The 13,605-nt window shown below is 42.9% G+C and overlaps 1 protein-coding gene across 6 annotated transcripts in view; it reads left to right on the forward strand.

Moving 5' to 3' along the window:
* The window catches only part of Ric8b (RIC8 guanine nucleotide exchange factor B), a 100,608-nt gene that overhangs the window by 71,708 nt on the left and 15,295 nt on the right, over positions 1-13,605 (forward strand). For 5 of the 6 annotated variants that reach the window (XR_003837770.1, XR_003837771.1, XR_003837772.1 and 2 more), the window contains exons 8-9: positions 2,682-2,826; positions 12,361-12,480. Coding sequence is in view for 3 of the 6 variants with exons in the window: in XM_021173650.1 (XP_021029309.1) it covers positions 2,682-2,826; positions 12,361-12,480 (265 nt within the window). In the remaining 3 variants the exon portion in view is untranslated. The remainder of the gene's footprint in view (positions 1-2,681; positions 2,827-12,360; positions 12,481-13,605) is intronic. The other variant, XM_021173651.1, reaches the window with a different exon arrangement.

Here is a 13,605-nt window from a genome sequence, read left to right on the forward strand (position 1 = left end):
TTTGCTGTTATGTGCCTGTGTCTAGAGGCTCCCTTGGGATTGGATAGCCTCAGGGAGCTCATCACTGGATAAAGCGGATTCCTCCTTTCTCAGCAGCCACCCAGTGCCTGGCACTCTTCACCTGGGGGGGGGGGGGCTTTGGAAATTTCCCCCATCCATGTTGGCGTATTGACTGATGGTGTCATCATGCAGGCCTTATTTAAGAAACTACACTAGAGATTTAATGGGTGCAGCATCCCCTTTGTGCCTGCAAAACTGTCTAGTAGCAAATACCCTGGGACTCTGGCTCTCACAGTCTTTCTACCCCACCTTCCACAGTGCTTTGAGTCTTAGGTGTAAGTGCTCTTTGTAGATGTGCTGGATGGGACTGTGGACTCTCTGCCATTTATTCCCGGTGTGTTGACCAGTCACAGGCGGGCCTCTGTAGTAGCCTCCATCTGCTTCTTTGACGAGGGATGAGGCTCTATTTATCTGTGGGCATCAGGGTAATTATTTAGAATGCAGTTAGAGATTAGGTTCCATTAGGGAAATGGCAGTGGTGGTATCTCCTGTGGGGTCCGTGACCTCTCCAGCCAACAATAGTTACCCAGGCTTAGACAGCTCTCGGTTAGCCTCAGGATAGAAGGGTTACTGTTGCACCACTGGGACTCTCTTGACAGGCAGTCATAGGCTCCATGCTGGCTTGGACTGCTGCTTGCTTTTGTCCCTTGGCAGCTTTTATACACCTTCAGATCCTGGGAAAGTTAGTCCTAAGAGAGGAGCTTCCCAGGGCACTTCCAGCTTGATGCCTCCAAGTCCTGTGTCTCAAGTGTGTGGTATCCTCAGTAGTAGGGTCTTACTTTCAAGTTCTGGGGAGCAACCAAGGGCAGTGGCAATGGCCTGTATTGGACCCTTCCTGACCAACAACTTAAATAGGGGTTTCCCATGCCTGTCACTGGGGTTTCTGTTAGTCTGTTAGTCACTTGGTAGGGAGCATTAACACCATATGTGACATAACTCCATGCAAACAACACATGTGTGCATACACACACACACACACAATATGTACTTGTAAGTAAGCTTATGGTTGTTTTCAAACATTCTTAGAGTTGCTTTTCTCTCTCTCCTCCCTCAGTATGATCCTCTGTCCCAGCTGAAGTCCACACATATTTTCCCCTTCCTCCTTCTTAGCATCTGTGTGTGCTTCTCTGAATTTTTCTAGCATTTTTTTAGGTGAATGGTATAAGTTGTGGTGCTTTCAAATGTAGGTTTTATCTTGGCTTTATACATGGATAAATGTATAGTGTGTTTTCTACACTTGACCTTAGCATGTCATTTTATGAACATACTACTCAAAGCCTTCAGTAAAGATTTTAATCTTTTTGTTTATACATAATTGTGCACCTTGAAATGTGCCTGAAGAAAACAAAGTACACTTATATAAAGTTGCCTATAATTGTTCAGTATATTCCTTAAAAGTTTATGTCTCTCTCTCTCTCACTCTCTCTCTCTCTCTCTCACACACACACACACACACACGAATGTACTCATGTACACATTCATGTACACACATCTCTACAGTGCAAGGTTTCTTTGCAAAGATTTTTGTGTCAGCTCATTTAAAGGATGTTACTCTTGTCAGTAGGGTCATACTTAACAGAAGACCTGTATCATGTATTCATCCCTCAGACTCTGGGTGTGTGTGTATGTATGTGTGTGTGTGTGTGTGTGCGAGAGAGAGAGAGATCTAACAAAAAATAGTTTAATGTAGTATTCACCAAAGGTAAAGGAATGAGAACTGACTTTTTGCTGCAAAGTTTTCTAAAATACTCAGTGGGAGGTAGGTAGTTCTTATTCCATCTTATTCCATACAGATCAGAATTGGGGTAGAGCTATAAAATATTTTATCCAAGTTCAGCCAGCTAGTAATGCTGATAGTATTAAAATCTAGCCAGTCTGACACAGTGATTTCCTATGTTTATATGTTGTTGCTAACTTTTTATGTTAATGTGTGTTAGGTCCACATGTATGTGTACATATGAAGGCCCAAAGTTGATTTTGGGTGTCTTCCTCAATGGCTCTCCGCTTTATTTATTGAGGCAGGGTCTCTCAGTTGAACTCAGAGCTTGCCAATACCTAGGACGTCCTGTCTCTGTTTTGCAAGTATCCACCCAGCTTCTACATGGGTTCTGGGGTCTGAGCGCTGGTCTTCATGCCTGTGTCACAAGTCATCTCCCCAGCCTGCCCCATCCGCTGACTGGTACTTTAGCCTTTCCTATTTGCTAATATCCTTAAGTGTTATTATTTCTTACATATTTTTCTTCCTATTCCCTTAAGGATTAAAAAAAAATTAAGGTTGTTCATGCCACTCATGCAAAAATCTCAACCTGACTTTCATTATCTTTAGTTTTAAAAAATAAGATGAGAGATCAAAACGTTAATACATGACTCTTACTGTAGGAGCACAGAGGCTCTACATTTGTCAAAGTGTGTACAGAAGAGTAATTTCAGAATTCCTAATACCTAAAGACAGTTTCTTCATCTTCATAGCAGCTAGGAGCATTTGTATGTAGTTCTGTTTAGCCACTTTATGCTTAAAGCGTTCCTGCCATGGCAGGACCCCCACCTCCTCTGTGCTGGTGAGTGGGTGGTGATGGTAAGTACTTAGGATCCCTATCTAAAACCCTATTGTGTTTTTGCAGTGGATAGCCTGCTGAAATACACTGGCTATGGAAACGCTGCAGGACTCTTGGCGGCCAGGGGCCTCTTGGCTGGAGGAAGAGGAGATAATTGGTACTCAGAGGACGAGGACACGGACACTGAAGAATACAAAAACGCAAAACCAAAGTATAGTACTACGTTTCTGTTCGCTTAAGCAGCTGTGCCTTTCAGGGAGTGGTTTGTCGTCTTTCTTTGGCTCTCATTGCCCAGTGCTTTCTCTTGGGAATTTGTAAGTTTTCCATCTCCTGGAGTTTTTAGAGACAGCTTCAAACAGTCCCTTAGAGTAACTTCACATGATTGAAGAAGCATGAGTCTTTCAACAAGTGCATTACCCTCTTTCAAGAAGCAAGTGTGTGGTGACGATTTTAGATGCTGTTAATCAATTTGAAAGAGTGTTACTGTTTGCCTTCCTTTCCGTGAGCCTCAGAACATGCAGCTGACACCAGGTTTTTAAGTTGGTTTTTTGATGTTTCAGTCATTTTCAGTACCCTTGCATTAAACCTCTCGAAAGTACCAAAAGTGTTGCAACTCCAAAAGGAAAGGAGCTGGCTCTGCACTGAATTATAATCAAACATACATGTGGGAACTTGGGTTTTTAACGGGTGTTTTGGTGACTTGAAGGAACAAACCTGAAATTCTGTGATGTCTCTAAGTTGGTATGTACCAAGGAAAGACATCGCCATTTCCTTAAAGCAGCTTCCCCCTCTCTTCCAATCCTCCCATCCTTCCCCCTCCTTCTCATCCTAGCCAGCTAGAGATGTCTTCTCATTGCTAACAGTCATTGGAGCTGAATTTTTACTGGGTCCCGTTACTGATTACCTTCATTGTGAGCATTGTCAATGAAATGCCGAGCTGTTTTTTACTGGCCTTCTTCTAGAGAATGATATGGGTCATGAAGTAGGTAACCAAGAATAGAAAATCACCATCTGTAAAATCAAGAGTAGACTGTGTTCTATTGACGTGAAAATAATAAATTTCCATAAAGTGAAAAATTACCAATCTCCAGTCAGCAGGAACAACATAGCCTGTATCTGAACAAACTAGGTTTGAGTGCATATAGTGTTATTTTTAACATCCTAATTCTCTCAGCTTCACCATGATCTTACAGAGTGTTACCTAAGAAACAGAGGCTCTTGTGGGGGAAAGGAATGCTAGCAGTGGCTCTTGGGCAGTGAATTTTATCGACTACTGTCACTTAGATGCTGTGGCTTGAAAATCTCTGTCGAGAGTTTAAATATAAAATAGAGGAATTATACTTCCTTAAGTCAGTATTCTGCATCAGTCTCACAAGCTCTCGTTTTGAATAAGTCTATAAACTGCATTTCCAAATCATTTTAACAGTTTGTGTCTTTTTGTTTGAAGCTTAAACATAAAGTTGTTTAAAAGTCCCTCTTTTTGTTGGGGGTGTGTTTGGAGGTAGAGGCAGGTACTCACTGTGTTGCATAGGCTGGTCTCAAATTCATAGACTCGGGTGACCCTTCCACCCTAACTTACCCAGTAGCTGAGACTGTAAGCACACCCCAGCACATCAGCTAAGAGTCTTGCCATTTTAAAGGAAGATGGAGATGACATAAACTATTTCTCAAATTCCAGGGCAGGTAGAGAACTCATAAGAGCTCACAGATGTTGGCATCTTTACATTTCAGTGTATATGATTGATTTTATCTAAGATGGTATCTTTAATTATCATAGTCACATGATTAGAAAGTACAGAATGCTACCACAACAAGCAGGAGCTCAGAGAAAGCACAGGAACACTGCGTCTCTCTCACTATTGTAGGACACTAAATTTTATCAGAGGTGATGTTAGGCCCCAGGAGGGGACTTTTTGTTTCAATCCGTGTTGTTGATGTCTGACACGGTTACTGTCTGAGCTCTCTGCCATGGATGGATTTGTACTTTGGCTTTGTAGCCTTAATGGTGTCTTTCTCAGCTCTTAGGCTTGGCCAGAGTCATTACTAATGTAAAGTCTTGTGTTTGAAACATGGCTCCTTACTGTTTGAAATATGGCTCTTTACAAGCATAAATTCGTGTTTTCAGATAAATTTCACCCCCTTCATACAGTGCCTGTTTTGCTTTCAGTACATCCTCTCAAGAGGAAAATTTTTGCTATTTAAAGTGTTCTTCCTTCCAGGGGCCCCTGTGGAAGTGACAGTGGATAAAATGCTTTATCAATAAGGCAGTACAATAAGGTGACTCTCAGAGCTCAGAGCACTTGGCAGCACTTTAAACTAGTCTGATCAAACTTGGAAAGGTGGCATCTGAAAGGATTGCTCATTTACTGTACCCTCTGCCACTCAGCGTGCCCAGGGCTTCACTCTGCTTCTCTAGGATGCGTTTATTCACAACAGTTGCTAGTATTGGCAGAAGTAATCACTCTTCATCCAGTTGGCCCAAGTCCCATTGTCAAAAATGTAAGTGGATTCTGATTAATGCACCAAGGTAACCTGTAATCCTTTATTGGAATCTAAAACCAAGAATTGTGTGGAGCTTCCATCCCGGCTTTGGGACACAGTTAATTTTACAGCAGTCTTTATTGTGTCAAAATAAATGTATTTAATGGACTGGAAACGGCTTTCTGCAATTAGTCGCTTTTAAACAAAGTACACTCGTAGAATCGAGATGCATGCCACATGGAGATGTAGCCAGTCAGGCTTGCTGAGTTCTCAGATACAGTCCTTTATCAAAAGGAGACACTATCTAAGCTTTTGTTTGTTTGATTTTTAAACAGGATCTTACTTTGTAGCCCTAGCCTAAACCTCACATTTAGGTTAGGCTGGCCTCACATTCACAGAGATCCACCTGCCTCAGCCTCCTAAGTACAGCGTTAAAGCCTGTACCACTACAAGCAGCTAAATGTGAATTTTCTACTGCTTTCTCCCGTGTCTCTGAGCATAGAGCCCCTTGATAACTGGTGTGTTTTCATCATTCTAAACATCAGTGGAGAGGTGCATGTTTAATGTGTTTAACTGACTGACTTTCAGCTTTGGATCTGTAGCTTTCAGGCTAGATACAGAAGTATCCAGAGGTGTCTTAGGGGCTGCTTTAGAGAGGTAGGAGGGGCAGAGTCAGAAGTGGCCAGAACCCTGGATAATGTCTGACAGTCTTCACAGTAGTTTGTAGAGTCCATACTTATCTGACTACAGTGATCTCAGATGCTGGAGCACTGTCACACAGGCTGTTTCTTGAGCACAAGGCATCACGCCTGAGTATTCTTCCCCTTGTCAAAATGTTGTTGTGCGGCTTAGGTCTGCTGGTAATAGTCTTCTTATTATATAAATTGTATGGTTTCAATTTTTCTTAAGGTGCATGAACCACAAACCAGACTTGAAGATTTTTTTTCTCTCTACCTAATCTGGACTGTATTTGTATAGACTAGGGTTTAGCTAACGTTTAGACAGTAAGGTTTATGACTATAAGCACTCAGTGAAATGCATGTAAAGTCTGCTCACAAAAAGACCATAATTGAAAAGAAACTTACTACTCCTTCTGCCTCCTCCATAGCACCTCTACACATGGAACAGCCTTTGTACTTGCACTTCAGAATGGAATTTTCTCAGTTCCAAGCTGACACTGAACTCAGAATTCCCCAGCGCTGAGACTATAGGTACATAGCACTACAACTGGCTTCAGAGGAAACAGCATCATCCTCACTCGGGAGACAATGTACACAACATGGAACTAACGTTCTAGCCATTTAGCGTATGAGAACCAGTGGCCATCAGTCCACTCACTGCTGCACAGCCTCTTTTACACAGGTTTCACTGGATAGCCTAGGCTGATCTTCAAACCCACAGGCTGGCCACAGCCTTGAGGGGGCTGGGATGCAGGTGTGTCTGACTGTGTCCAGTTTATCTCCAGACTGTTCGTCTTCCCCAATGCAACTGTTCACTGCCCTGCACCCTCTCCTAGCTTCTTCCTGTCTGTATGTGAAATCATACATAGTAGTCATCCTTTTTACTGGATAGCACCTGACAGCTATGGCTAGATCTTCATAATGCACTCGTCATTTTGTTATGCCTTCTGCTTTAACTGGCACCACGCTGAAACTTTGGCTCTGTCCAAAATCCTTCCCCCTTTGTCTGGTACCAGTGACAGAACCATGACTTCTCGCACGACAAGCTAGTGCTCCACCACCAAGTCACAGGTCTGGCTCTCTGGTACGGTTTAAATCAGCACCGTCTAACTGACCTTGTTGATTCCACCTTGGGACTTTTCATTACATTCTCAGCTCAGCAGGCACTGGGATCCCTGTAAAATATGAGTCAGACAATATTAGTTGCTTGAAACTGTCTAGTGACTGAAAACCAAGGTTCTCACTGCGGTTTGTGTGCACTGTGTCTCTCTGCCGGTACCACCAGCCTCTTCACTACTTGTCAAACACGTGACCTCGTGTTGAGTGTCTCAGTGTGGAGCACACCTCCTTCAGAGAGCTGCTGTCTTCCCCTCCCATCCCTGACCGCACCTCCAGGTCTTGCTCAGGTCTGTTCTCCTCTGTGCAGCCTGTGCAGTGCCGTATGAAGCATGGGCTTCTACATTTCCCTCCTATGCATCTCTGTTCCTTAGGTCTGGGTTTTTTTCCCTTTGTTTGCAAGAAGGTAAGTTTCATGAGGAAATGGGATTTAAAAATCAAAAGTCTGTCTTTATATAAATGTTTGTTGACTACATTAATTCATTTTTAATTATTTTTTGTTTGAGTCTTTTGGCTGCATGTATGTCTATGCCCCATGTGCATGTCAGATGCTGGGGGGGGTGGGGGTGGGGTCGCAAAAGAGCCTGTCAGATCTCCTGGAACTAGAGTTACAAACAATTGAGAGCCCCTCTGTGGGTACTGGGAATCAAAGCCAGTTTCTCTGCAAAAGCAGCTAGTGTTATTAACTGCTGACCTATCTCTCCAACCCCTGGGTTAATACATTTTTGGAGCTGTTGACTGAGTTAGTCAACAGCTCCAGTGGAGAAGCTCTGGTAGCCAGGGTGGGGCTTAGGAGATGAAGGCATTGCTTTTTGTGTTGCTTGGGAAGGTGCAGGAACCAAGTGTTGTGGGGAGGCCCCAGGAAAGAGCGTGGTCTTTATCCCTGCAGAGCCTCTTCTTCCCTACACTGCTCCCTTCTTCCTTCCTGGTCTAGACACACAGCTAAAGGGTGTGGATTTATCAGCATGGAAGCAGAATTTTGCCCATAGCTATGGTTTATTTGGTTTGTCCCATGTAGTATTTTTGTTTATATTTTTGTTCTCATTTTGAAAGGTGCTCGCTAATCCCTTGGCAGCATTTAGGATGTAGACGTTTCAGATGAGAATGTGGATTTCTAGCGTCTTTAGAAAAATGACAAGTTCTCCTCATGAGCAGCCAAGTCCTCACATAGCAGCCAGCTTGTGGAATTGAGCAGAGGGTTCTGCCATAGCTGGCATGCATGCGTGGCTCTGGTGACCTGTCTTGCTCGCCTCCTTGCAGATCTGACAATTGCATACGAGGACATATGTGTTACAGTTTCTCTTCTCTTCTCTTTTCTCCCTCCCATCTCTGTCAGTAGCCCTTCTCTACAGATCCCTTCCCCACCCACATACTGTCTATTGTTTTGTGATCTACTGTGTTTAACTGGGGCTTATCTGTGTGGCCGTGGATTAAAGTTTGGTGGATTCACGGGGGCCGGGGAGAACAACTGAAGTCACTGACTCCTCCTTTTCCCAGAACCTCTGAGCAGTCAGTAGTTTAGCAACAATGCACAACGCCAGCCCCCGTGAATCCCTCCCCTTTGACAGGCCCGTTCTTGTTCCTGAACAATGCAGGCAACTGCATAAGTTCATGATTGCAGCTGCTGTGTAATGCCAAGAAAATGGAATTTTATGTCCATCTGCTCTTGTGTTCTTCCCTGGATTCCTTGAGGCTTAGAGATAGTGATACAAGTGTCCTGTGGTTTTGGGCTGAGTTCAGCTGTTCCTTTTTCTCAGCGCCTTGAGCAGCCAAGAGTTTCTGCATTCTCCACCATTTATTAGAGAGAGAAGCTTCCCTGAAGCAATTATCTTCCCTAAGGAATGCTATCTATGGATATTAACGTAGATGTTTAGAAGGCTTTGAGGCCATAAAAATTAGCCCCTCCAGCCATCAAGCTTCAAACCTGACTATCAGTACTGGACTTGAAATATGGTGCAGAAGGAACCAGGAATCCCATCAGAGCCGGTGTCTGCGCCCTGTGGGTCTGGCTAGTGCTGCAGCAGTGTAGCCCTCCCTATCTTTGCCAGAACTCTGAGTAAAACTTAAGCCCTGCCTTTAAAGGTTGAAGCTTTCATAGAGCCAAGTTTCTGGGTAGTTCTTTTTGTTAAGTGATGCTGATATTAACCAAAAACAGCAATAGTTAGAAGGATAAAATAATTGAAATGTATTTCATCTTTTATACACACACTCATACCATTTTAGTATGTCATAATCCTCCTGTTGTCAGGCCATGACCTGCCAGTTCATGTATCCACAGGAGTTCACCTAATTGGAAGATGAAATTAATCACAGGGCTGGAATGATGGAAAGGGGGAGGAAAGACGAGGTAAATAAATAAATAAATACCATTCTCCTAAGGCCCACCACAGTTAGTGTCCTTGGAGGAACTAAGACTCAGCATTCAAACATAGTAAAAATAACCTCAGAGTTTTATGGTAGTAAGATTTTGAAACATAAATGCTATCTTTGATTGTATGTATGTGTTCATCCCAAAATATCCAGCTTGGCATTATTGTTGTGTGATGACGTGTTTTCTCTTCTTCTGGGTGGAAAACGTATGAAATTGACTAAAAGGGAGAAGTAACTCCTGTCTGCCTTCTGTCGCTACACGTTGGCATTTTTCTCTTGAGAGAGTGGTGCAGTTTATTGTCCTGGCTTGGGTTTTATGTGGTTTTGCTTACGTCCCCCTGAGTATCATAACGGGGAAAAAAATCTCTTTAAAGGGAGACATGAACCAGTGTAGGCGTCCTGTGTTTAAAGGGAGGTGTGTGTGTATGTGTGCAGGGGTGTTATGGTGTTGTCTCCATGGATGGGGAGGGGCCTCCCTCTGGGAGAGAGAACGCTGCCTTCATGCTCACTTGGAAGCTAACCTCAGAACAAGCAGGAGGCTCTAGGAAACAAATGCTATCCTCAGAGCAAGCAGGAGGCTCTAGGAAACAAATGCTATCCCCACCAATGGACACCTTTAATCCCAGCACTTGATTGGCAGAGACGTGCAGAGCTCTGAGTTCAAGGCCAGACTGGTCTACACAATCAAGTCAGAACAGCCTGGACTGTTCACAGAGAAACCCTGTCTCAAAAGACAGATAGCAACAAAGATACCAAGGAAAGAACCATTGTGCCTAACCTAGGACTGTGCTGCCTGACTGCCTGACTGCGCTGTGGGCTGAAGCAGCACAGGCCTTACCCCGCGTCTCCTGACATGTTTCTGAGGGACACAATGGTCTGTGCTAAAGTCATTGTTTTCTGAAAAGTCTACAGGCGTGATTCCTCAAATCACACCTCTGTCAGTGTGAGAAGCCTCTCTCAAGTGGCAAATGAGCATGCTCAGCATTGTTTATTTACTTCTCTTCCTATAAGACCTGATTTCCTTTGCTTGAGAGTAGTGTATATCTGTAAGAACTATCTTTGTTTAGTTGTTTTTATAACTTAGCAAGTAGCTAGTGCCGTGTGCCCGAACAAATAATAACAGCATCTCCATGCATCTCTTCTCAGAAACCTCACTCAGTTCTCTTTGTTCTTAAGTTTGGGAAATTCAGGGACCCCTTTAGCAATTTTGTGAAGGCATCTAGCTAGAGACTTTCTCTTCTGTGGGCACCTTTAAAAGGGAGAGTTAAGAGCAGTATCTGAACAGGGCACTTGAGCCTTGTCCATCCTGATAACATGGAAACTTTATATGTTAATCTGAGGTCAGGCCAGCTCTAGGTCCCCAAGAATTAGAATTAGTGTGTAGTCAAAACGAGGAATAAGTGACCAATCTATATAGTTTTCAGGTTGCCCCAAGGTTCCTGAAGCACCACAGGGAATACCTAGAAGCAGGTAGGTAGGAGCAAAGAGAAGGGCCTCTGGGTCCCATATCTTCTGCTTGCCCTGTTCCACCTTTTTCCTGAGTGACTCCACCATGTTCTGTCTTGCACATGGATAACTGATTGGAAAAAGAGGTTTTCTTGGTTTGTTCCTTTGCCTTTTTAGGGAAGAGGGGGTGTTAGGGATTTAACTCATGGCCTCACAACCTCCTAGATTTTCAGCAAGTACTTTACCACTGGGCTCTAACCCAGCCCTCTTTAAACCTTGACAAGTTACTCGGGTTGGCTTTGAATGAATTTATACTCCAATCTTTCGGCCTCAAGCAGGAATCTCAGGTATGCATTATTAAGTCCAGCAGAACAAATTTTTTGACTACAGTTCTAGTCATTGGCCCTGTCTAAGAGCAGCTACACAGACTTTAAATCTGATTTGCTAAGACAGCAAAGGCAGACCCTTCCACAAGAATCTGTATGGTGATTTGAGGAGTATAGAAAAAGAACAGGAAATGTGGTAGTGATGAATGGTGGTTACCGATGCGCTAACCCTCACTGTAACAGGAGTCTCAAGTGGGAGTGGACACTGGCCACTCGAGAGCAGGGATGCTAGTGCCTTTACTATCACATGATAGTTTTCCTTCAGTTTACCCCAAGCACCCAGCACTGCACAGTTTTTACTTGATCATCTCACTGCTCTCCTTATCCTGGCCAGGCCCTGAAAGCCCTTAGAAAAGCATTGTTACCGCTGTGCTTTCTGCAGGGGTACTGTGATTTTGATCATTAAAGCAATCTGTACTTGGCTGGTATGAGATAATTAACGGTAGTTATGTCTTCTCCTCAAGAATAATGTTTTAAGGTATTGATATTTAGCAGATATTGAAAGCTGTGTTTCATTTTCCTTCCTCAGTATAAAAGAAAAGATAGAAATGTGGCCTTTTATTTCAGAGTATAATTTCTCTGCTGTTAGGATGTCATACAAAGCTTATAAGAAATACCTAGTTCTTGAGCATTGTTCTAGATCTGTTTCCAGAAAGCTAAGACGACATATTTGTCTCTAGTTGGGCTAGCTTTCAGTTTTTTCCTCAGTCAGATCAGATATAGTTAACATTATCTTTCTGCTTTATTGCTGTTTTGAGCACTCCTTACCTCTGGTCTCACTAATGGACTAATTCCCCGAGATGGTACACCAACGTGCTCTCGTTTCAGATTGCAGCCTCTCGTTAGCATGTCTCATGCCCCCCCCCCTTTTTTGGACATGTTTGTTTTATGCTGTATCATGAATGGATTTCCTCATTTCACTTCTGAAAGTGTTTGTCACCTTGCAGTTAGTGAAAAAGATTTGCATCCAAAGTGATTTATTCAGTGGCACCAATCAAATTTTATATTTTTAAAAGTAAACATGACTTAAAAAATAGTTGGCAAGTAGTCAGTTTTAATTTTGTAAAATGCCCATTTCCACAGCAAAATAATAATAATAATAATAATGAACATTCCTACAGCAATCTATACAATAAAATTACTATTGAAATTATTGCCAATTTTTGGCTATTATACTCTTTCTTAATTAAATTAAAACTTGGACCAGAAGATAGAGAAAGAGCATAATTCTAAAACATACAGCATAACTTTTTTTTCTTTTTGTAGCATTAATCTTATCACTGGTCATTTAGAGGAACCAATGCCAAACCCTATAGATGAAATGACAGAAGAACAAAAAGAATATGAAGCCATGAAACTTGTCAACATGCTTGATAAACTTTCCAGGTATTGTATTCCCATCCATTTTTTGCTTGGTTTCTAAGAATGTTCTATTTCTTTGTCTCTCTCACTGAGAGTTACCATAGAACAGCAACTCTGGAAATCCATGTCTGTCGGAACAGGGAGACAGAGGCAGTAGCAGCTAGGTGACGCCATGGCTTTTCTCCATGTGCCGCTCGCTTCTGGGTGTGCATTCCTGCAGCCTACCAACTCTCAGTGCCGAGGCAGGGCCTAGCTAGAGGTGGCTGTGACATTAACCAACTAACATCCCTGCCTTCCAAAGGATGCTGCAAGTTAGGCTCAGTGATTTTGCTGCTGCTTGTATTTTTGTTTCAGTCTGTTTTGGATTTTGTTTGAAACCATGGTGCGCTTTTTCTCCTTTCCCTTTTAATGTGCAAGTTTGCAGTATTGCTTTTTGAGTTGCTGCTGAAACCAAGAATTCTAAAATGCCATCTATGCAACAGGAAGAAGTAAAAAGAAATAGCTCTAATGAAGGACTTTTTTCTTTAAAGCAGGCACTTTTACTAAATTAGGGATTCCAAAACCATCTCTCCCTCCCCTCTTGCTTCACATTTCCTTCCTTTCCAAATAATCCGTATTGTAGATAACTAAATCAAGATCTGCTAATCCACACTAGCTTTTTGAGGAGTTACTAGAAGATGGTCCCTGCAGGCTTAGATGGGCTGCCTTACTCTCCAGTCATGCATTGAGCCGCTGTTTCCTGTGAGTTACCTGAGTGAGTGGTTCTTTGTGTTGGTGACAGCACAGCCATCATGTAAATGTGAATCTCTTCTGCTCATCTCATTTTCCACACAACACATAATCATCCTTCAAGAGAAACAACAATTGGAATAGAACAGCCATGGCAGGGGTGGGTCTGATGGGGAAGCATGGGATAGATACATTTGTAGCCGTAAGCTTAGCTACACTGAGAACTGGAAGGACTGTGGGTTGACAGTATTGGAGCAGACAGGGCTGTTTTGACACTCTAGTCTTACGTAGGCTTTCTGCAGTGGCAGTGCTAATGTGTAGAAGCTGGTTAGAAGCAGGGAGCTTTATTATCTACAGAGTATTCTTGAACAGGCTGCCCTATTCCTGAGTATTTGTCCCTTCCCAGTATTGGAGTTTACA

This window comes from Mus caroli, chromosome 10 (genome assembly GCF_900094665.2).
Source record: "Mus caroli chromosome 10, CAROLI_EIJ_v1.1, whole genome shotgun sequence".
In the NCBI taxonomy this organism is placed as follows: Eukaryota; Metazoa; Chordata; class Mammalia; order Rodentia; family Muridae; genus Mus; species Mus caroli.